This window comes from Pogona vitticeps, chromosome 5 (assembly GCF_051106095.1).
Source record: "Pogona vitticeps strain Pit_001003342236 chromosome 5, PviZW2.1, whole genome shotgun sequence".
In the NCBI taxonomy this organism is placed as follows: domain Eukaryota; kingdom Metazoa; phylum Chordata; class Lepidosauria; order Squamata; family Agamidae; genus Pogona; species Pogona vitticeps.
This window is the reverse complement of record NC_135787.1, coordinates 15,984,858-16,009,566: the sequence shown is the minus strand read 5'-3', so window position 1 is coordinate 16,009,566 and position 24,709 is coordinate 15,984,858. Positions and strand designations below refer to the sequence as shown.

The 24,709-nt window shown below is 40.5% G+C and overlaps 1 protein-coding gene across 4 annotated transcripts in view; it reads right to left on the bottom strand.

Annotated features, from left to right (window-relative positions):
- CCSER1 (coiled-coil serine rich protein 1) overlaps window positions 1-24,709 on the bottom strand; it is an 833,168-nt gene that overhangs the window by 382,524 nt on the left and 425,935 nt on the right. For all 4 annotated transcript variants that reach the window (XR_013545785.1, XM_073001955.2, XM_073001958.2 and 1 more), the window contains exon 8: window positions 12,116-12,199. Coding sequence is in view for 3 of the 4 variants with exons in the window: in XM_073001955.2 (XP_072858056.2) it covers window positions 12,116-12,199 (84 nt within the window). In the remaining variant the exon portion in view is untranslated. The remainder of the gene's footprint in view (window positions 1-12,115; window positions 12,200-24,709) is intronic.

Here is a 24,709-nt window from a genome sequence, read left to right as displayed (position 1 = left end):
CAAAACTGTTTTCTGTTGCTAGCTGTTTGATCTTCTGAAATTTTTTGTAGTGTTCTGGATTCTCATTCCTAGGCACAGTTAAGTCCTTGTAAAACATGCCTCAGGCTTTAAAAGCAACACCCTTTTAGGTTCCTTGATTGTTATTTTGAGATTAATAAAACAGCTAATTTGGTTCGGGCAATGCATACTGGTCCAGATGTTGCTGGATTGGTGACCATCCACCTCGGTCATCCTGAGGGTGGAGTCTGGAATGACATGCTTTCCCCATTACTAAGGTGAATATAGATGGCTGGAGAGATCAGTGGTTTAGGTTTCTGGCAGTGGAGGCAGAATTTGGGAGTTTGAGTCCCTCCTGTGCCTTCTGGGAGAGAAGTCAACCTGTGTAGTTATGTGTGCGCTTATCCTAGTAAGTTTTGTGAACTGTGTGAAAGAGGTGTTTAGGAAGAAATCAGCTGTACTGCACATTACTTCCAAAGCTCTATCAGCTTCTTCTAGCTAGTATGTGAACCAAGAGGTATATTTTAATGCTCTAGTGTAAGGTAAAGGTTCCCCTTGACATTTTTAACCCAGTCGTGTCCAACTCTAGGGGGCGGTGCTCATCCCGTTTTCAAGCCGTAGAGCCAGCGCCTGTCCGAAGACAATTTCCGTTGTCACATGGCCAGCGTGATTAGGGAACACCGTTTTACCTTCCCACCGAGGTGGTACCTATTTATCTACTCGCATTTGCATGCTTTCGAACTGCTAGGTTGGCGAGGAGCTGGGATAAAGCGATGGGAGCTCACTCCATTGCATGGATCCGATCTTACGACTGCTGGTCTTCTGACCCTGCAGCACAGGCTTCTGCGGTTTAGCCCACAGTGCCACCACGTCCCCCTCCTCTAGTGTACTCCCCCCCCAACTACCTTATTGGTTTGTCTTGAAGGGACGTGACTTGGGCCAACTGCAGGTACAAATAATATATAGATGCTTGCTCTATATATTATATGGATGGAAGTGGAGTTATTTTAGATTCATTAAATCCCAGGCTGCTCCTAAATCCCAGGCTGTCCCATTTCAGAGTCTACCACCTGCAGAAATATTGCCGGACATACTTCCCTACAGGAGAAGCTTTCTGCAGGGGTAGTTAGAGCCCCCCCCCCAGGCCTTTCATACATCAAGAACACAGCAACTGGCTGCTTATGAGAACAGATACCGATGCACCTCCTCTTTTGGAGTCCACAAACAAATAAGCAGCTGTCAACATTTTGAACAAGTTGCATGATTTTACTGTTTCCTCCAAAGATCCTATATTATCTTTGCAGATTCTGGATGGATAGTTTCTAGTCTTAGTCTGTGATGGGAAATAACACACTACCAGGACAAGCCATAACAAGTTTTCATTTTTTTTTCTTTGAATGCCTTAAGGTAATTACTCATAAAGCAGGGGGCAATGTCAGTGGGTTTGACAAAGAAATGCCCCCAAACCCTTAAAAAATGAAAAGAGGATTAAGTTGAAGTCCATTTCCAGTTTTTGAACAATGGCATTTTGCGATGCTAATGAGTGCAAGGGAGATCCTTTGACCCACTTAAAAGCAGAACCACCACTTCTAAGGGGTGCAGTTCGCCCTCTCTCTTTTTTTGCTAGAAAAATAAGCTCTTTGGGGAGGGCTGAGGACTGCAAAAACACAGTGGGGAGTAACACATTGGCCACAGGAAGACACTTTATCAACTCCTGACTTAATAGGAAACAGAGCTAGTATATAATCAGTAATTTTCAAGATCTCTTGAAAGGTTATGAGCACTGGCTCACGAAGGCTTCCTTTTCAGGGTAAGCAAAAGAATGTCCATACAGGCCTCAACTCAGAAGGAGGCACTTAACAAGGAATCAATTCAGACATTTTCAGACACTACAGCAAATCAATCTGATAGCAAGAGAAATACAGCAAGCATCTCCTGCACAGAAAGTAACTCTTCCAATGGCTTAATACTCCATTTTGCTTACACAGAGTAAAGGACAGCAATTTTACCAACAGGTAGCTCATTTTCTCTGATGTCCTGTCTCCATAAAACAATTTCTGACGGCTTCAGCCTTCATGGAAATTTAAACGTAGCATTCAAGACTGATCTGACAACAGACTTATTTGACTTGGGAATTTTTGCCCATTGGCTGGAATTCTGCTGAAAGTAGGCAGATTGTAACTCTCCTCCACATATATAGTTCTGCCTGAGCTCTGCCCAGCTTGCCTTAGGATAGGCAGAGATAGCTGCTGGGAAGAATAGGGCTTCCCTTTGGTAACCCCTATGAAATCTTGGTTTAGCCCAAAGGGGGTAGGGCTAAGAAAGAGCAGGGCTGTGAGAAAGAGATATGAATCTGAAAGAGTGGGAGAAATGAAGAGGCCAGAGCTACTGTTGCCACGCAAACGGAAAAGCCTTTGCCAACTTGGTCTAGGTATAATTCCTATGTTTGTTTTGGAGGGGTGAATCCACAAAGTGAATTCATAAATTGCATACAACTGAATAGATATTTTATTTTAGGGGTTTGAAGAACTAATTCTTCTATGTATTGGACACCCAACCCTGTCAAGGAAGATGTCTGATCTTCTTATCTGAATTTGCATTCAGAGGGATATTTGAACTTTGCAATTCTACAAGCAACTTTGAAAGGTTCATCAATAGACATCTAAGTAAGCGAATAGTCCCATAGAACTTTAAAGTGTTACATAGTCACACAAGAAGATACTGGAAGCTTAGTAAATGGTGAACTTTTTATTTAATGGGATATTGTATGAGTGGTTTTTGCAAATTGGATTTCACCCATAGTATCTCATAAACTGCACTGACAGTACCATCACTGACTTTAAAGCAAAACAAATCAGGACCTTTGAATTGCCTGTTATACACGCCTTTAGTCTTGTAACAAATGCCATAAAACTATGACTCCAAGGGAAAACATACTATTACGCAGATTACTTGTCAATAAAGCAAAGAGAGGCAGTTTACTTGGTTCTGTAGTCTAAATTAGGAAGAAGATTATTTCCATCACAAAGCATTGAGTGTAAGAAGTACTCTTCCGCAAGTGCCATTAAATTGATAATAAGAGAACAATTTGCTACTTCCTTAAAAAAAAGCAAAAAAAAACCCAAGAATTAAAACGAACACTATCTCCCAATTTAGCCTAAAGGGTTTAATTTGCAGCATCTTAAAGTAGATTAAAGTATAAAATATTCCAACATACATATTTTAGAAGATGGGTTCAGGTAAGAAAAAATTAAATTTTTACCATCTCCGCTTAAACATCCTTCTCTTTTTGCAGTATATCCACTACACTCAAAGAATGTACCTACATATTTATGTCGCTAGCATTTGCATCTAGAGTATTAAGAACTGTGCATATATTGACAAACACATACAAAAATAGTGTGTCATTCAAAAATATATTTGTACTTGCAAATATGATTGCATCTGGATTCTTTTTGTGTCCTGACAGAACTACCTGTACCTATCAGTGACAGTGCATAAATGGAATCTTGAGGCTAGCATGCATACAATGACATGCTTGTTGTGTTATCAAAGTGCTTCTATACACAGAGATAAGGGTGGGAGAGATGGAAATAATGTGAACAAACTGAAAGCTGCTATAAACTGTGCTTACAGCAATTTCTGGACATGCCCCACTTTCAACCAGATTTTAGGAAGTACTGTACAGAATGAGGAGTGAGGATATTAGCTTACTCCTTGATGGGGGGGCACAAGCCAAGGCTTTTTTCCATGGCCCACAGCATGTAGAACTATAATGTACAGTTCTTTAGACCCAACAGAATAGGTTTTACATTCCATTTTAGTTATGCAGCAATCGTTAGATCTCAGTGTCTCTTTACACTATCTGTATTTACACTATGTGTGTATTTGTGAATATGATCTGGAAGTTGAGTCATGGCAACTGGACTTAATGAAGTCCAGTTGCCATGAGTCAACTTCCAGATAACCTCACCTGGATGACTGATAATCTTCACAGATAGATCTGTGAAGATCTATCTGTGAAGATTGTATTAGTGTATTAATGTATTTAGGTAAAGTTAAAGGTTCCCCTTGACATTTAGTCCAGTCATGTCTGACTCTAGGGCGCAGTGCTCATCCCTGTCTCCAAGCCATAGAGCCAGCATTTTGTCCGAAGACAGTTTCGGTGGTCACATGGCCAGCGCGACTAGACATGGAACGCTGTTACCTTCCCACTGAGGTGGTACCTATTTATCTACTCGCATTTGCATGCTTTCGAACTGCTAGGTTGGCAAGGAGCTGGAACAAAGCGATGGGAGCTCACTCCGTCGCGTGGATTCGATCTTACGACTGCTGGCCTTCTGACCCTGCAGCACACAAAGGCTTCTGCGGTTTAGCCCCTATTTACACTACTACAAATTATAAAGAAGGGGTAACTAGCACAGAGGAGACCCAGGTTCTAATCTGTGCATATCCACAAAACTCCATGGATAACCTTGAGCCACTCACTCACCATTTTCCAGATTAACCTACTTGAATTAGGTTGCTGTGAGAAGACAAGAGGGCAGAGGGGAAAAACTAGCCATATGCTATCCTGAATTCTTTGGAATGAGGAAAAGTGAAATAAACAATGAAGGGCAGAAAGTTACAACCTTTTTGTTTCTACTCTTCTTATTCTAAAGATTTAAAAAAGTCAGTTGAATTTTTTTTAATGCTTCCATTGGAACCAGCCAGAAATAAAAGAGACATACTTCTTCTTCATAGTCATCTAAACACAGCTGGCTTTTGATTTCCTGAGTACAGCAGAAGTGGCGAAGACACTTTCAAAGTAGAGCAGGAACGCATTCATCTAAATCTGCGAGGGGACCTGTCAGTAAAATCATGCATATCTCTTGAAGCTAGCAGTCTACCAGTGACACCTTAACAGAAGACAAGCATATGCACTGCATTGTTATTAAAGGGGTGTTAGTCACACTGTAACATCTCCAGAGACACTTAAGGACAGAGCTTTATTGCTGATGCACTCAACTCCTGTCCTATTATTTCTATGCAAATATGTCGGAGGAAATCAGCATCAGACCAGAAACCTCTTGCTGCAGCGATGGCATGACAATCATTTATCTGCATCCAGCACCAAGAGGTGCAAAATGGTGCTGCTTAATGATAGAGACTTAAACTAATATGCAGAATCACCTCCACAAGAGCAAGGGAATATTAAAGATTCTATCTCGCTGACAGCTTTTCATCAAGGTTTCAGAGAGTACGAGAAATTGGAGGCTAATCCACACAGTGTATCACTGGATACTGTCATTTTCCCACTCTACAGTTGCCTTGCAGAGTTGACTTGAAGAGTAATTACTGCTGAGATAAGCCCTTTTCTGGAATACATGCAATTAATTCTCTCCGTAAAAAAAGGAGGGGAGAGGAATCTGACACTTTAATAATGTTTAAGTACACCTAATCTATTTCTTTTCTACTCAGATGTTTCCTAAATATGAGGGAGAAAAAAGATTTGAAAGTACTTATAACTGTCTCTTCTTATGTAAATCATCTACCGACCTGTAATATTCCATCATAAAATAGCCCACGTGAAATAAGATCAAAACTCATAATAAAATGCAGAACAAGTAAGGAATTATCATAAGGATGAATACACAATATGATTTCCTGGTGTATAACTATTACTCCTGTCAGAGATTATCATGCCATTAAAGATTCAAGGGCATGGAAGTTAATTCAATTTATAAAAGGTATTTTGAACTAAATTAAAATTACTTCTCCACATCTATCTATTTTGCTATGAAGGGTATGAACTTGCATACTTTTCTTTAAAAAGTAAAACAATTTTTATTTTATTTTCTAAAATGATAGGGAAGTAGCAGTATAGCTAGCATAAATGAGTACAGCCTCATTTGTTAGTATTAGCATGAAATCCAGATGAAACTTGAAAAGGACCTAATTATTTTGAAAAAATCCAAGTTAATGTTACAACATAATATGTTATAACTTTGATGACAGCCAACCATAGTATGTGGAATAGGCATAAACTCATAAAGTGCTTCAAATTTTAAAAATTACCTTAGAGCACATTGGAAAGTTGGTCAGGGAGAGAGATAGAATAAGCCTGGGATGACTATCTTTTTTTACCCTTGTGGTGAGAAACTTCTGCTGCATATCTAATACTCATTATTTCAGAGAAAATGCCAAGTTAAAAGATGTTAATGCCTAAGATTAAACCCAGAACCTTGAGGTCTACCACATGCATTCCATCAGCTTGTCCTAAACTATTAAGCCCCCTATCTGAAACAGCTGTAGTGTATGCAATGCATAGCTTCTCAGAAGCAGTTTTCTGATTTTCTCATTTCCTCCAGTCAGGGTGAGGGCACTGGTTTTGATGACCCATAAAAGAAGAGGTGTTGTATCTCACTGGATAGCAGATGCTCACCCTCCCCCCCCCAAAAAAAGTTCACTCGTTAAACCATGATAGCAACAGAAGAGTTCTATGCTTTGATGTGGTCTTTAGCCGTGAGTGAAATGTGAGTTTAGGTGCATGCAGATAGGCTGGAAGAAGTTCTATGGCAGCTCTTGTAGTTCTCCAGCCCTCTGAAACTCCTACATATAAAATCAAGGGACCCTGCTGAAATGGATGGGGCATGCCAAGGTGTCTCAATGGTTAGCATACCGGACAAGGACTCAAAAGATGTGGGTTCAAATCCCCACTCAGTCATTATCCTTGCTGGGTAATCTTGTCAGCTTCACCTGCTTCACAGGTTTGCTGTGAGAAGGAGGAGAACAATGTACAATGTCATGAACCCGTTGGAGGAAAGGACGTATAAAATGGATTAGCCAAGATGGCTGAGAGCCAGGTGACAGCAGGTTAGCTGAAACTGTGCTGAATCCAACAATTCTCCCAGATGAGGAATGTTGCAGATTGCTGGATTATTCAGTGAGTTAAGTATCTTGCCTGTGGAGCCTGGGGCTAGGAGCTCAATTCACCATTATGCATCCCAGAACAGCCAGCCTGTCTGGCCTTGGACAAATTGCACAATCCCAGGATGGCCCCAGAGGAAGGGAATGACAAACCACCTCTGATTATGTAGAAAACCCTGGAAATGGTCACTGTAAATCAGAATTGACTTGACAGCACAGATGTTGAAAATAGACATGATTGCCCTCGCCTAAGCTTAATATGCTGGTACAACAACATCCTCCTGGGGCTGGAGGAGGTTTGTGTCTGGCATAATTCAGTTCTTCCTTTTCCTTGCATCTTTTTCAGCTCCTTCTGGCTCTTCTGGTGACTGATCTTGGTCAGCAAATTTGTTGAGCAGGCAGATCTTCTCCAGCAAATCACTGAGATCAGCCAGCACAATGGGGCTCAACCAGCAAATGGATTTAAGAGGCTTCTATTCATTATGAACCCAATATAGCTGCCCCCTCTTTGAGTTAAAATTGCACTGCCTATCTACCAAGTAATATTCCAAATAAATGAGCAAGGCTGCATCCACTGACAGGAGATTCTGATTTTAATTCAGTGATTCCTGTGGTGTATCTCTGGCTGCTTTAATACTTCCTGTAGCATCCACTGAACATTTAGAATTTACTTGGATGGGGTGTAATGCTTCCATAATTTTATTCCATACTACCAATCCAGTCTGACTGTTCAAGAACTCCAGAGAATAATCTGGGATGGAAATAGTTCCAGGAGTCACATAGGCATCCTTCAGTCTCAAAAGACTATGGTAACATGCTGTGAATCGAGGAGTGTCCTCTCCAGAGCATGAAGCCCGGGTAAGGTAATGTGGAGGATAGGCTGTTACCCAAGCAGCAGATCCCCCCTCTCCACATTGCTGAAATGATGCAATGGAAAGGCAAGAGCCAATACAACTGGTTCCAGCAATATCGCAGGAGAAGTTCCAGGAGTGGAGACAAAGGAATTATTTGCATTGCCAGGGTTGCCTGTATTGCCCCAAACAATGGTAGAATGGAACTCTAGACATGTTCTATGTTGTGTCTTCTACCTAGATTGATGAGGACACATGAGAGGGGGAACCATGATGAAGGAACTCTGTCCCCAGGAAAATCATGGATAGAGTCTTGTTGGACTTCCAGCATGCTGGTGAAACTGCATTATTCTTTATGACTTTCAGTTTTTAAGGCTGGCTCTCCCATTTGTTCATAATCTGGTCTTAAATGATGGCTATTTATATCTATTTTATTGTACCTCACTTTGGGATCCCTTTATATAGGCAGAAAGGAAAATTGCTTCCAGTATATTTCTTGCTCTTGTACAAAATACACATGTTGTCCTGTTGCTGTCTTGACACAAGAAACAATGATGCAGAGTCTAAAGAGAGGAACTGTATGGTTGTTGTGGTTTATTCGGGCCCCCTGGCCGTGTTCTTCAGAACACAGCCAAAGAGCCCGAAAAACCCACAACAACCATTAGATCTTGGCCGTGAAAGCCTTCGCGAATATAGAGGAACTGTAGCTTGGCAGTTGGATGCATGTTTGGAAGGCACCCTGCAAAAGGTCTTAAGCTCAGTCTTGACAATGCTAGTTAAAGGGATCAGGTAGAAGATGTTGGGGAAACCCTTTATTATTAGATTTTTACCCCGCCCCGAGTAGGCATTGTCTAGGGGGGGCGGGGTAAAAATCTAATAAATAAATAAATAAATATTTCTTTCTCCTGGGAGACCACATCCAGTTAGACAATATTAAACTAGATGGCAACTTATTTGAGCTGATGTATGGCAGTTCATGAACTGTGCCACGATAATGGCTTCTAACTACATCCCAAGGGCATGTTTGTTACATAATGTTAAGGAGTAGCCCCCATGAAGTGATCTGAACAAACTCCATATCGGTTGGAATCCTGCTGATGTTTGGCTAACGCTGCATAACTTGCTGTGGATAATTGCAGCTAATTGATTAGATGCCAAGGCATATCTCCGCATATGTCTTGTGACACAACCCAGATGCACCCTGACATCTTGTCAATTTGATGCAATTAGCTATGGGAAATCTACATGAGCACCACTAGGATTCCAGTCATTGGTTCATTATCTCAGTATGATTCACTAACTTCATTACTTTACCCAAAGAAACATCAGCTACATGTATCTACGAAGAGGCGCAAAACACATACTTCTTACAAAACTATTTATTTTATTCAAAAGCCATGGGTTAGGGCACAGTTTTCTGACAATCATAAATATAAAAGTTCTTTCAACTTTTAAATGCTTCAAAATGTCGAGCATGTTTGTTATTTTGGGTCACTTAGAAAAGTGACGTATGTTGCAATAATCTCGTGAGAGCTTTCTGATATTTTCCCATCCAAATTCAAGGTCCTTATGCTGCCATTCAAAGTCATGAATGTCCGACAGCCAGATACAGGACAAAAACCTGGTATGTGATCTCCCTTGCTCAGACCTCAGCTATGGATTACTTGCTCATAGTCTCTATCATCTACGGGGTATAAACTGACACTAGCTACTTAGAACTTCTTAGTACCTTTCCACTTCATGGAACTCATTTTCCACACATCTGCATTCTTGTGTTTTTTTCAAAAAGAGGTTTTTTTTAAAAAAAGAACTGTCTTATCTTCTTTTCCTTATTTAAAAACTGATACCATTTTCCTTTTTTAAAAAAGGAAGCATCAATAAGAAACACAATTAACAGAAAGCAAAATTATTACAATAGCAACAAAAACCACTAACAGCTAAGCAGTTTTCTGGATGCCTAACCATCTCTTTTCCTACTTCCTTTAATAAACTGTGTACTGTTATCATCTCTTCCTTGCTGTTGCGCTAACAATGCATTGCTTTCATCTTTAATTTTCATATACATATTTTGAGAACTTTATGGTTGAAGCACAGCCTATATGTAATACACAAATAAGCTCAAAAATAGTATCCCTCCTTTCCCTTCCCATCCTGTATTCCTCCTGTGTCAAATCTTGAATATAGAATGTAAGCTTGAGGTAATTTTCCTGCTACTTATCTTCACAGGACACGCTAGGACTGTTTTTGGCTAAAGGACAGTGGTATAAATGCTTTAAACGAAGAAACCAACAAAAACAAAGTCATTGCTTAATTATGAAGCTCCAACAACATGCTTTCATGGCCTTCTCAAAAAATTGCATTTTTTCTTCCAAATGGAGAAATGCTAAAAGTATGCAAGCTACATTGTGGCAACAGGGTATAATTCTGCAGTGGCAGGCTTTAAAGGTAATACAGTACATGCTTCTCACAAGACTCATCTTATTTCGCTATTTGACCAATACACAAAAGCTTGACACCCTCTATATTCCATTTTATCACTCCATAATTGCATAATACCTCCTTGATGTAGCCATATCTGAAAACACAGTTAATGAACGTTTATTGCAGACACTTTGAAAAACATATCTTTCTATTCTTGGAAACAATGTCTTCCATGCAAATAATGCTTATCCTTCTTAATGTATAAAATACTGGCATGAAAACAAAAGATAGATGCCATACAGAGAAAATCCAAGCAGCCAGTTAAGTGTGTTCTTCATCACAAACATCAATCAACAATGATGGTTGGGAAGCAACAACCATGCAAACAGATGTCACTTCTGCAAGTGTGCAAAAGGATTTTCTTCCTGTTAGATACAGTCTCTCACATGAGACACAGCACAAAGCCACAACACTCTAGAGCAACTTTTGGAGGGACATGTGCATTACAACTGGGAGGAGCAACTTCATTAGAACAGCCAACCAATCAGATAAGTCTGCTAAGAGGAAAAGATAAGCTGCTTGAGTGTGGAGAAAGAGGCAGGGAGAGGCTTTCCTGGCCCTACCTTTAAAAGTCTGAAGGTGGCTATGTAGATCCACAAGGCTGCAGCCATCATCAGACAAGCTAATGTTAATTCCTGGATGGTCACCACAGAGGTCTCAATATGCTCTATCTAGGCCAAGCCATGAACCCACTTATCAACTATGCAAATTGCACAGTCATCGTTGTAGTGCCAAAACCCAGAAAAAAGCAACTTTTGTGGAGCACAACTCCAGAATCATTCAAACAACATGGCGTGCAGACTGAGGATCTGGGGAGCTAAAGCAAGCCAAGGTTACTTGTGTAGCGCCTGATACGATTCCTCATTTCCATGTCCACTTTCAAGTGAAGTGATTCCCAAACTTCGTTCTCCAGATGTTCTTGAGCTACAACTCCCAGAAATCCTCGCCAGCACAGCTAATGATGAAGGCGTCTGGGAGTTTTAGTCTAAGAACATCTGGGGGACCAAGGATGGGAACCACTGTTCTAATGCCTAAAAGTAATGGTTTTGCTAGGGCAACCCACCCTCTTCTACTGGCCAACACTTTCAAAACTCCCCTGGGTTTGCATTTGGAGCAGACCTAAATCTGTACTAAAATACGCCTAGGATTCCATTCATTGTTGCTGAAGAAAGAACCACTGCACATGCTCATGTTTCAGCACATGACTCAGCACATTAACACATGAAGTCATGAGCAGAGTTAATCACAGAGGTTTTACTAACAATCAAGCACATAGTGTCCAGTGTTCTAAGCTATAAGCTTTTCCTGCAGAAAATACCACCGATCTGACTCAGCATTTGTTCAAAATGGTAGACTGAGCTAAATATATTAATCTGTTCTTTTTATATATATGTAAAGTACTCATTGCAATAAAATATTGTGAGCTAGAAGTGGGATCAGACAAATGTGTTTCATGGGGAACCGGAAAGAATACGTCGCCAAATGTTGATGATTAATTCTGTCGCTGAAAAGCTTCGCTAACAGTAAATCACTGGGGACACATATTCCGTTCCTTCCTTTTGCCATGCAAAACCCACACAGAGCTATGGCTTGTCTCTCAAGCTTAATTAATGTGCCTTTGATGCTGCAACACAACCGTCAACACAACCTTGGAAAACAAACAACTACTCTACATGAGACTGGGTTTGCATTCTCTCAGAGTCTGACAAAATATGCCTAAATCGGAAAGGAATGATTAAAATGACTCCATGTCATCCAGCAGCAGACCAAGCATTCCACTTATTTCCTTCCTTGCTTGCTTGCTTAATTTATTTATTTAAAGTGATTTCTTAGGTGGAGTAAATTCCAAAAAGAAATAAGTATTGCCTCATGCTTACCAGCTCTTCACGGAGTTGAGAAATGAGCTCATCTCTCTCTTTCAGCTGCAGCTTCAGCGACGAGCATTCATCTTTCATTATATCCTATAAAAACATCAAAAGAGATGTTATAATAGACTTAGAGCTTTTCCTTTGCTCCTGACAAGAAAAGGCAGCTTCACACAGTGCGAGATAATTGCATCCCAGTAATGAAACTCAATGCCCCTCTGTCATGTGTGATATTTTTAATAACATATTCTAAGTCTGCAGTGTAAACAACCTAATGCATCCAAAGATATTATACACACAGAAATGTGGAACAGCTCCCTGTGTGTTAAGTCCATTTTGTTAGTGTCTGATTCTTTTAAGCTTTTTATTGAAGTTCCTGTCAGGCATCTCTTTATTTCAGTGAAGGAACAGATGGCCGTAAAATTTCATAGTACCGTTCAGTCAGAACAGCATTGCAGAAATTTCTCTTCAGATGCATTACTGGGGATTTTTTAAAAAGAAAGAAAGAAAGAAAGAAAAATCAGACTTTAGATGGGGAAAAGTAAGCAGTACCGCAAGCAGAAATCCAGCAGACATAAAGGAAACAACTCTTCCATGAATGGAAATAAGTTAGCATGACAGTCAACAATATTGCTACAAAGTCAAATGTAGTGACCTGTGGGTGAGTTTGGCGCTCTTTTAAATGAGAGTGAAACCACGCATGTTACACACAGGCTGGATTTGACCAGAAGCATGAAATTAAAGTGAGAGAAAAAGAAAATGTTTCCGCTGGAAACCAAAACAGGAGTCTTCACTATTAGAGCATATCTAGACTCTAAACTGTGGGATGAGCACCATGGCCCTAGAGTCAGACACGACTGGACTAAATGTCAAGGGGAACCTTTACCTTAGACTATATTTATTTATTTATTTATTTATTTATTTATTTATTTATTTATTTATTTATTTATTTATTTCCCGCCCATCTGGTCTGGTCAACCACTCTGGGCGGCTTCCAATAAGGTGTATACGATAAAACATAAGGATTTTAAAAACAGTCCATAACACATACAATAATAAAACAAATAATAAATGAAAGAAAAATAAAGAAAGAATTAAATAATGACAGGAGGGAAGGCCTGAACACACAACCATGTTTTTAGTTGACTCTTAAAAGTGCCCAGCGTAGGGGCCGCACAAATCACCGGAGGAAGGTTATTCCAGAGGAGAGGAGCCACCGCCGAGAAGGCCCAGTTTCGTGTCCTTTCCTTCCAGGCCTCCCTCGGCGTTAGGCTCCTCAGCCTCACCTCACTATAAACTTAAGTGAGCCCATGTGGTTTTAAGAGTGCTGGACTATAACTCAGGAGACCTAGGTTCAAATTCGCAAATTCATTGCGTGGCCTTGGGCCAGTCACAGTAGCTCAACCTGACCAACTTCAGAGGGCTTTTTTCAAGATAACGTCGGGGAGGGAGAGCCACACACATCTATCTCCTAGAGGTTACTGATGAAGAATGAGGACATAAATGCAACTAATACATACATAAAATAAAATAAACTTAAAACCACTGCAATGATCACCTCCTCGCTCCAGGGGACATTCGGAAACTGCAGTAGTATTAGGTGACTCCACACTAAGGGCTTAGAAATACAATGCAAGCGGGAATAGCAGTAAAATATTACAGTACAGAGAATGCCCCTGTTCGGGATTCTGGAAATCAGCCATGCCTTTTGCTGGGTTATTACATTCCTCTTTCCATATTTTACTCTCAGCACTCGATGGCAACTGAGCATGCTCGATTCCCAATGACTTGTTTTCCATTGCTCACCACTTTTTTCACATCTCTCCTACAGGCTTTCCTGTATTTCTGGAAAAATTGAAGTTTCTCCTGCCCTTCTGATCCCTTTTTGTGTGTGTTTTATTAGCTCTGTTTTTGCCACATAATTGGTTCTTAGAAAATGAGTTTGCTATATGTGTATACACTATTTCTGTGGACATGGGCCACCTGAATATCCATACTTAAAGAATGAGTTCACAATTGTACATAGGATTGTGGTTTCTGCCCTACTCCATCCCTCCTGATGTGCAGGAAGATGGAAATCACCAAACACCCAAAACATTAGATAAACTGTATTTCTCAACACCTTTCAAGAACATCTGGGAATCTAAGGTTGAGAACCACTGATCTAGACGGGCAGTTGTAGCTCACCCATATTGATCATAATAACTGCATACCATCAAGTTGATACTGACTTATGATAACCTTTCCAAAATTTTCTAGGTAGAGTACTGAAATGGTTTCCCATTACCTTTTTCCAGGGACACTTTGGACCTGTTGTTCCCCCCAAAACCATAAAGGCTTCCTTTTCTACAACACGTGAGAGGTTATGAATTGCACTCCCTTAGGTAAAAGTAAAAATATTATTTTTAAACTGGCTTTTAAACTACATTGGACATTTAAGCTGGACTCTTCCCTAACTTTTAATACAGTATTTTTAAGCATGTATCTAAAGATTTTTAATGGTTTTATATGATTATTTTAAAGAAGTCTATACTTCATGGTTTTTTTATCTGAATAATTTATCATGCTTTTTAATTTGTATTTTAAATATTATAAGCTGCCTTGAGGATCTTTATGGGAGAAAGGTGGCATAGAAGTGATATTAATAAATGAATTAAATGAATGAATGAATAAAGAAATACACATCACTGTGGAGTACCAAACCCCTGACCTCTAGCTCAACGGACAGGTACCCAATTCACAAAACTATGTAGCCAAAACAAGATTAGACCACTGTAATGCACTCTACGTGGGGTTACCTTTGAAGTTGACACGGAAACACCAAGTGGTGCAAAATGTGGCGGCCAGACTCCTTAATGGAGCGAGAAAATACCACAATATTTCTCCTATTTTGGCCGCGCTGCATTGGCTGCCCATTTGGTTCCGCGTTGAATTCAAAGTCTTGATGCTTACGTATAAAGCCCTAAATGGTTTAGGGCCTCGATACTTTATGGAACGCTTACTCCCACCAAGCTCTACCCGTGTCACTCATGTGAGTCAGGAAGTGAGGCTGAGGAGCCTGACGCCGAGGGAGGCTCGGAAGGAAAAAACAAGAAACTGGGCCTTCTCAGTGGTGGCTCCTCGCCTCTGGAACAATATGCCTCCAGAGATTTGCGTGGCTCCCTCACTGGGTACTTTAAAAAACCAATCAAAAACATGGATGTTTAAGTAGGCCTTCCCTCCAGTTAATTCCTGATTCTCTCCCCTCCTTTCTTTATTGTGATTAATTTTTGTATGTTCTCCATCTTGTAGAATTGTCTAATTGTGTAACAATTCCTTTTTTATAATTATTCACATATTTAGTGTTGTAAGCCGCCTAGAGTGGTCGCAATGACCAGATAGGCAGGATATAAATAGAATAAATAAAATAATAAATAAATAAATAAAACATCTGTACTGTAAAAATAAACAGATGTCTATCTTACAAAACTTTGCAGAGCAGACATGTACCTGGAGTATGAAATATATACAATTAGTAAACTATGCACTGCAATTAGCTATCCAAACCAGAGAATTAGAGCAAGAAGAAAATACAAGGCTAGAGATGGTATGTGATTTTTTATATAATTGTCCTCCAATGGAAGGCTATTCAATTCAGCTTGCTGTCTACCATTAGAGCCACATTCCTGGCCACGCCTCATAAACATGCAAGGATCTTTTCAGACATCAAATATACAATAGTTGAATAAATGCCTAAATCACAGAACTTTTTGCTGTAATGACAGGACTGGTAGGCAAGGTTACATTTTTATGCACACTTTCTGAAGAGGAATTTTCTGGACCTACTGTGTAAGTACAAAGGCTAGGACCGCTCATTTGATAATTAGAAATAACCAGAAACAACAATCAACGGGAATTCATGGACAAGTCATTATAATTACAGGAAGTACTTGTTCAAGTAGAAGAAGAAGAAAAAAGAGAACATCCACACATCTCCAGTGTAATCCCTCATCATCTTTATTGTTAACACAAGTTTTAGAAAATTGTGCCACAACACAGATTTACAATAGCTGAATTATAATCAACAAGGATGGTAATACTCATATTAAACACTGTGTGACACATTCTAAAGGTCTGAGTTACTTTGGCAAACGAGGGATCTGAAACCTGTAGCTTCCAGCAAAAAATAAACCAAGGAAAAGCACCCTCTTTTCTTTATGCAGCAAAAGATTTTTATGAACTTTTTTGGTGGGAGGGAGTAAAGAAACTTTGCATGGTTTCTTGGATGTTTCGTGGTCATTCTCCCCCACCCACGAAAGAAACAGCAACCCATACAAAATTATTATAACTCCTACACAAAATAGCATCTTTTTCTGCTCTTTCTTGCGTCTGTCTGGCTGTTAAGATCATCTAGAGAGGCCTTTCTCTCGTCCCACCATGCTCACAGTTGCATTTCATGGGGACACAGTAAGGGGCCTTCTCTGTTGTGGCTCCCAGACTCTGGAACTGCCTCCCACAGGAGGTCAGGCTGGCCCCACCTTTGCTGTCTTTCCAAAAGCAGACAAAGACCTTTCTCTTCAGAAAGGTTTTCTTTTTAGGGATTGGCTATTAGAGAAGGTTTTAAATGGAGTTTTATGCCTTGCTATTTTGAACCTGGTTTTGGTGTTGCTTCTGTTTACCATTATTTATTGTGATTTTTAAAAATTATTTCTATGTGTACTGTTCTTAGCCTTTAAATATTGTATTTTAATTATGTAAGCTACCCTGGATTTTTTTAAGGAGAAAGGCAGGGTGAAATATTTTAAATAAATAAATAAATCTTTCCTGCACAAGGTGCCTTGAAAGTGACATTGAGCTGCACAGAATTTAGATGTTTCTAACAAAGAGAGAAAGAGAGAGAGAGAGAGAGAGAACAAGAATAAATATAAACACATGGGAGGTCTTGTTTTCGTGGGAAGCTTTGAAATCTCAATATGCGGGGTAAAGTCCAGCAAGACGTCTTTGCACAGTAAGACTTGGAAAATAGCCAGGAATGAGCATTCATTACATCGCTAGTGCAAACACTGCTCTATTTATTTTTTTTACTCCTCCTCCCACAGGACCATCACATGCACAAAACTAGGATCTCTCTCGCTTTGCTGCTGACAATCCATCTCCATATTTTTGCAGCACTTATTGCCATGAAATCTGCAAATGAAGCAATGAGGCAGAGATACCTCAAGCCATAGTGATGCACCAGACGCCATAGTTGCTGCTGACTATCTGGTCCCTCCTGCACTCATCTTGTTATGCCTATTTACTCGAATAATGCTCACTGAATACCATACAACGTATGGATGACATGGGCTTAAATCCAGTTTCTAGTTTTTACTATGGTTGCTGTTGTTATGTGCTGTCAAACTGTCTCCAATTTATGGTGAGAGCTCTCCAAAATGTCCTGTCCTCAACAGCCCTGCTTAGTGCATGTCAACCCAAGCCTGTGGTTTCCTTTAGGGAGTCAATCCATCTTTTTTTTTTTAATATAACAAAATACAATGGTGCCTCGCATAACGAGTGCACCGTTTAACGATGAATCCACATACCGATGCGGATTTTGCGATCGCTAATGCGATCGCATACCGATGTTTCTTCGCATAGCGAGGGGGAACAGCTGTTCGGCGGTGGCCGGAACACCCAAAATGGCTGCTGGAAACCCAAAATGGCCACCGGAACCACCCAAAATGGCCGCCGGAACCACCCAAAATGGCCGCCGGAACCACCCAAAATGGCCGCCGGAACACCCAAAATGGCCACCGGAACATGGGGGGACGTCGAAAAAGGGTGAGTTTTGGGCCCATTTGGAACGCATTAAACATTTTTTAAAATCCGTATAGCGATGTTTCCCCATAGCGAAGGTTAATCCGGAATGGATTAACCTTGCTATGCGGGGCACCACTGTATAACAAAAACATAAATGACAGAATCAAAGCTCAAATATAAAGTGTAACCCACCACCATCGGGAATAGCAATTTATAGACAGATATAGATATAAATATAACTTTACAGTGTCTAGTGTGGCTGAGAAGACCAATTCAAGAGTGACAATCCCTTCCACACTGAATACAAATACGATCTGTCCCCTGTCCAGCACCCTGATTTTGCTGGTTTCAGGTCTGCCAAATTGAATTGGCCTTCTCAGTCACACTAGTTGTTGTTCCAAGTCCTCTATTCAGAGCACATTACCATAGTCTCATGAGATTGAAGGATGCCTAATCTAATGTAATCCAGCCTAACTGCAAGGGTGGAAGATGGAGATAATGCAGAGGGATGGGACACAATGAATAAAACACAAATTTGATCTCATCCAGTATCTGATCGAAGAGGGAACCAAAACTAGAAAAGCAATAGCAGGTTTTGATTGCTCACCTCTGAGAGTATTTAAAAACATACACATATGACTGTGTGATTTTCAAAATGTTAATAAAATCTAAGTTAAAAAATAATAATCCAGCAGTGCTAAAGAATGAACTTGATTTCAGAACAACTTAAAACGAATGTCGCCAACAAACCGCAACAGGAAAGCAACAGAGGAAGCACATAATAAGAGGAGCAGAGGCAGTAGATAGAAGAATTATCGGCACAGATTACAAAACAGTAACATCTCTGTCAAAAAAGCAGCAGCAATGCACAAGACTTCCTTGATCTACATATATCTTGAAAGGGCTAAAAGTAGCAAATGCTAGGAAACCTGGGGTGAAGACCAGGTCAGCGTTTCAAGGCTTGCTGGTTCTGGACCATTACTGTCAAATACATCACAATTTGTTACAGAAGCTTTTAAGGTGAAGGGGAAAAGAAAGACATAAGCAAACAGGTTTCATGTTAAGGAGAGAGGAAAAACTGTTGGGCTTTGGGAATTCTATGAGGTAATCATAGAACGAGGCTCAAACCCTTTTCTTTCAAGTTAGCCACATTTGGAGAGATATAATGACAGCACCCTGGTAATTTAAAGTCCTTTAAATTTCACATGCAAACAACCGTATGTTGCTTACACCATAATTTCCAAGAAGTGTAAACAGATCTAACTTGTTTCTATCTGTAATACCTTTACCACAATTTGTTGCCAAAATACTACTATGAATTTAGAATATTCTTTTAAAGAATAGATTTGTTAGATGTTCTGAATATAGAATGTTCACCAGACTGTTTACTAAATTTGTGTAGTCCCTGCTGTCAAGAACAGATTTTGTTACACTAGAGTTGTTAAAATAAAAAGTATCATGGATTCTCTAAAAAAAAAATTGTGTCCCATTGCATTTATTCCCACTGGGTGTTAAAGACCCAGAATGACAAAGATAACCAGAGGATTTTGTGCTGAATTTATACAACTACTGTTTCTTGCTACGTGACAGTGGCCAAAATCCTCTTAGCATAGTATGTTGCAAGTAAAGTAAGCCTGTTTCAATCAGTGGAACTCAAAGGTTATTCAACAAATCCCCACTGATTCAATGGCCTACTTTAGTGTAACTTGCTACACTAAGCAGCAGGACTTTGGCCAATAAATTGCCTTGTCAAATTAATGCAGATTCCAACAAACATTTTAATACCCATCTAACCAATAAAACTATTATGCAGACCCACCAGATTCATTTGAGCTCATAATTCCATTACTGGCCTTGGTTTGGGGATGGAGACATGTTGGATCCTTCCACAAGACCAAACATTTGTGCACAGCACACAGATGCTAATGTTTTGGATGGCCACTTCAAAAATTTTCTGAGACTGCAAGATATGTCAATCCAAAAACTAATACTTCCAAGCTCTGATCACAAACACAAGTCAACAGGCAACATTTGACTTCTCTAATTACAATCTAAGATTGTAATTGTAAAATACTGTAGCATAAATCCAGCATAACAATAGTGAAAATTCCCACTCTTTTTATGCTGGGTTACATCATTGCTGAAGCCATTTCAGGAAAAAATGTTATTGGATACCACCGTGAAAACAGACCTGAAGGATGCTTGTGGCCCATGGGTCACATATTGCCCGCTCCTGTCATACACTAATGGTGAACTCGGGTGCTGAATGACACAGCCAGAATAGATCTATTAAGTGTTGTAGGGAAGTCTTTTTGAGTTCCAGTGGAAGAAAGACAACTAAAGGGAACAAAGTAAGTGGGGGAAAGCCCAAGGAAGAATAAAAATGCTCAGTGGCCACAGGAGGTATCTATGGGAAGCGGAGGTCAAAAAGGCACGGAACTGCTCCATCCTTTTGTACATACTGCATATGCTCAGCAGTCAAGATGGCCTATAGGATACCCTCTTGTGCTCACTACCATTCGCACCTATTGAAAAAGCTGTGAGAATTGCTTTCTTTTGGGGTGATAAGTGGTGAACTGATAAAAGAAAGAGTCAGCTTCTGCGATTTTTGTGACTTCTGCCATTGGCATTGTCAACATTCAGGCTGTCCTTTGCCATGTAAAGCTTGTCATCCTTTTTGATTCTGACAATACAAGCATGACTTGATTTGATTTGTAATCCTGCATCGAGCAGGGGATTGGACTTGATGGCCTTGTAGACCCCTTCCAACAGCACTACTTTATGATTCTATGATTTTCTCGCATTTTGAAATGAGGGTACAGAAGCACAATATCCCTCATTTATAAACCAAGGTTTGTTTGTTGTTATTGTTTTGAATAATTTAAATTATTTATTGTGCTCTTAGCTGGAAGTACTGGCTGGATACATCATAGTTTAGGTATCTGGCTGTGTAGTCAGAGTTTGAGAGTTTGTTCCCCACTGTGTATCTCTGAAAAGTCAGCCTGTATAGCCTAGGGCAAGTTGTACAGTCCCAAGATGCCCCCAGAAGGGGGGAATGGCAAATCACTTCTGAGTACTGTCTACCTTGAAAAGAGTCACTATAAATCAGAATTGACTTGATGGCACACAATCATCATTATTATCACCAGCAGCCGCCGCCACAGCAAATGAAAGTGATAGTGATAGAGAATATTCATTTGCCACAAAAAGCTGCACAATTTCTCTTACATATTGCCATCAATAGTGACTTCTCAGTATTATAGGAACCAATAGTGACTTCTCAATATTATAGGAACCAAAGATTGGAAACACTGCACGTTTGTTTTAAAGTTCAAAGTTGTTGACACAAATATTGTTTGGAACTGTTCCCAGTTTGTCCCAGCTCCCACCAACCCAGCGGTTTGAAAGCATGCAAATGCGAGTAGATAAATAGGGACCACCTTGGTGGGAAGGTAACAGCGTTCCGTGTCTAAGTCACACTGGCCATGTGACCACGGAAGATTGTTTTCGGACAAATGCTGGCTCTATGGCTTGGAAACGGGGATGAGCACCGCCCCCTAGAATCGAACACAACTGGACAAAAGTTGTCAAGGAGAACCTTTACCTACCTCTCTTCACCATTCTTTAAAAGGTCTTACTGTATCCTAAATGGAATCATCTGGTTCTGTCTCCCAACTTATCCTCAGGGAGGTTAGGCTAATAGTTCACCACTGGCTGAAAGTGATCAGTCATTCAGAGTCTGCTTTCACTAAAAGCAAGATTCTGTATAACACACCAGATGATTACAAACTGTCCATACTGATAGAATGTTCAGAAGAGTTTGTTACCCAACAGTTCCTTTACTGGGCAATGAAGGACTTCCGTTACTATTCTAGAGGTATTTCAGGATTTACTGAATCCAGAAATGGGGCACAAATAGTTACCCATATTTGAAATATTTAAGATATTTGTTTTTCTGAGCCCCATCAGCCCTGGCTTGTTTGGCAGACTGTCTTTCATCCATTCTTCGATCCATGAACTCACCATCAATAATTTCAAAAACAAAAGGGTTTACTGGAATAGCGAAAGGGGTAGCATTCAACAGAGCTATCTTCCTTGTTTGAAGGAAGATACTAACCTGACTGTTTTCTATTTTTCAGACTCCTAGAATTGCTTAACACCAAAGATCCAAGAGACAATCCTTGTTGAAGATTTTTATGATTAATTTTTTATTAAAAAATATATAGTTTCACAGAAAGTTTGTTTTTGCTCAAGCATAGCATAAAGAACATGTTCAAAAGAATACACAGCTAAATACAACAACTGACATAGGCATCCTTCAGTCTAGAGAGACTATGGTAACATGCTCTGAATCGAGGAGTGTCCTCTCCAGAGCGTGAAGCCCGGGTAAAGTAATATGGAGGATAAGCTGTTACCCAAGCAGCAGATCCCCCCTCTCCACATTGCTGAAATGGTCCAATGGAAAGGCAAGAGCCAGTACGACTGTTTCCAGCAACGTCGCAGGAGGTGGCAGAACGACACGAGCTGCCTTTGGGACTCTGGCTCCAGATTTTGCCTGGAGGTTAACTCCTGATGCCTTTTCCATGTGTGGATATAGCCACAAGGCAGTGGAGGTTTGAAATTGGAGTTTTCCTTCTCCTAGATGGGCTGCCTTCCATGGCTGACGAGCCCCACCTACCTGGCCTGCTCTTTAATAATGCGAAAGTATGATCTGACCCTTAAAAGTTTCCTGCCTCCCGGGCTTATACAAATCTAATTGGCTTTCCTATTTACCATATTAAGGCCAGAGATAGAATTTGAGAATTTCGCGAGCCGTTAGGTCCTGAGACACGCTCTTTTAAAGCAGAATGTCCCACCCCATAGGCCCCACCCCCAGGCCATCTGGTGAGGAGACAAAAAGAAAGCCCAGAAAAAAAAAACCTCAGCAAACATACCTGGCCTTCACCCTCAGCCCAGCTTCCTAGGAAAAAGGGTCCAGGGTCCTGGGACACGCTCTTTTAAAGCAGAAAGTCCCACCCTCTAGGCCCCACCCCCAGGCCATGTGGTGAGGAGACAAAAAGAAAGCCCAGAAAAAAAAAACTCAGCAAACCATCCATTCAAACATACCTGGCCTTCACCCTCAGCCCAGCTTACCAGGGAAAAACACAACAACTGATTTCCATTAAAATAACAAACACTAAACTGGGCTAAGGTGGGATAGTCCCACCTCCTTCTTTCCCTTACTTACATTCTCTTTCTCCTCCAAGCCACATACTCAAATAATCAATCCATCATCATGGATCTCAAATAGAACAAGAACAAGAATATCTCCCACATAACCCATTGTCCATTTTCTACATTACTCTGACCACCTTCTTCTTGACCATAAACCAATCAACTCAAAGAGCAGTAACAGTCCGTTCCACCCATAATTCTCATGAAGATGCAGGTGGTTTATTTCCATTCCAATTAAGAAATAATTTGTTGGGTCTTTGTTCCCTCTGCACCTCCCCATCCTTGTATGCTTATAGGATTCACGCTGGATCTGGCTGGCTGTAAATTAAGAAAAACAACCTCTCAGCCTTTCTCACATTCTCATGTCTTCCTTTCATTTTTAAAACCTAACAGGCTCCATTTTCTCTCTTTCACATTGACTAAAATTCCAATTTTCCTTTAATCCCATTCTCCTTCAATCTCATGACATGCCACTCCTTAAAAATACAAACATCCAGGGTTACAAACAAGCCTGCATTTCTGTCTACACAAAAGTTAGGTTACAAGATTTGGCCTTGTAATCTTATTTATGTTAATGTTATACAATGAAGGAAGGTGAGGAAGCTGAACACCTTCCATATGCGTTGCCTCCGACGGATTTTTGGCATCACCTGGCAGGACAAAGTTCCAAACAGAGCAGTCCTAGAACGAGCTGGAATTTTCAGCACGAACACATTACTGAAACAGCGACGTCTACGTTGGCTCGGGCACGTCGTGAGAATGGCTGATGGTCGGATTCCAAAGGATCTCCTCTATGGAGAATTAGTGCAGGGAAAGCGCCCCAGAGGGAGACCACAACTGCGATACAAGGACATCTGCAAGCGAGATCTGAAGGCCTTAGGAATAGACCTCAACAGATGGGAAAACCTGACATCTGAGCGTTCAAAAGTCACAAAAGCAGCAAAACCAGGGAGCCGGACAGGGGACAGACTGGATTTGTCTTCAGTGTGGAAAGGACTGTCACTCTCGAATTGGCCTTCTCAGCCACACTAGGCGCTGTTCCAAGCCCTCCATACAGAGCACGCTACCATAGTCTTTCGAGGCTGAAGGATGCCTAACTAACTATACAATGAAATAATAACCAATGGCATTTTTAATTAAACAATCTAACTAGCAAAAAATGAAGTAGAAAAAAGTTCTAACAGCAGCATTTGAATATAGAACTATAGATTCGGTCCTGAGACTTGTCATTACGAGCCATCAAGTTGCTCCAACTTATGGTGACTCTATGAATTGGTGATCTTCAAAAGTCCTATTGTCAGTAGCTCTGCTCAGCTACGCAAGCTGGTTCTTCTCTTGGGAGGTATAGTAAGGATTTGAACTTTAGTTCTGCAGCCAGATAACATGCAGTATGTTACTTATGTTGTCCAGTGTAAGCTAAAGCAGGGGTCCCCAACTGTAGTTTCTAAGGCTGTACAGGCTGCCTCTTCTCCCAGAAGCCCCATTGAGGAAACTCCAACTCACTGAGCTATCTAGCCCACCCAAAACACTCACAATCTACTATAACATAAAATAAAATGGAATTAACCATGGGGACAAACGTGTTACTAGTTCTCACATTGAGAAAAACTGTCT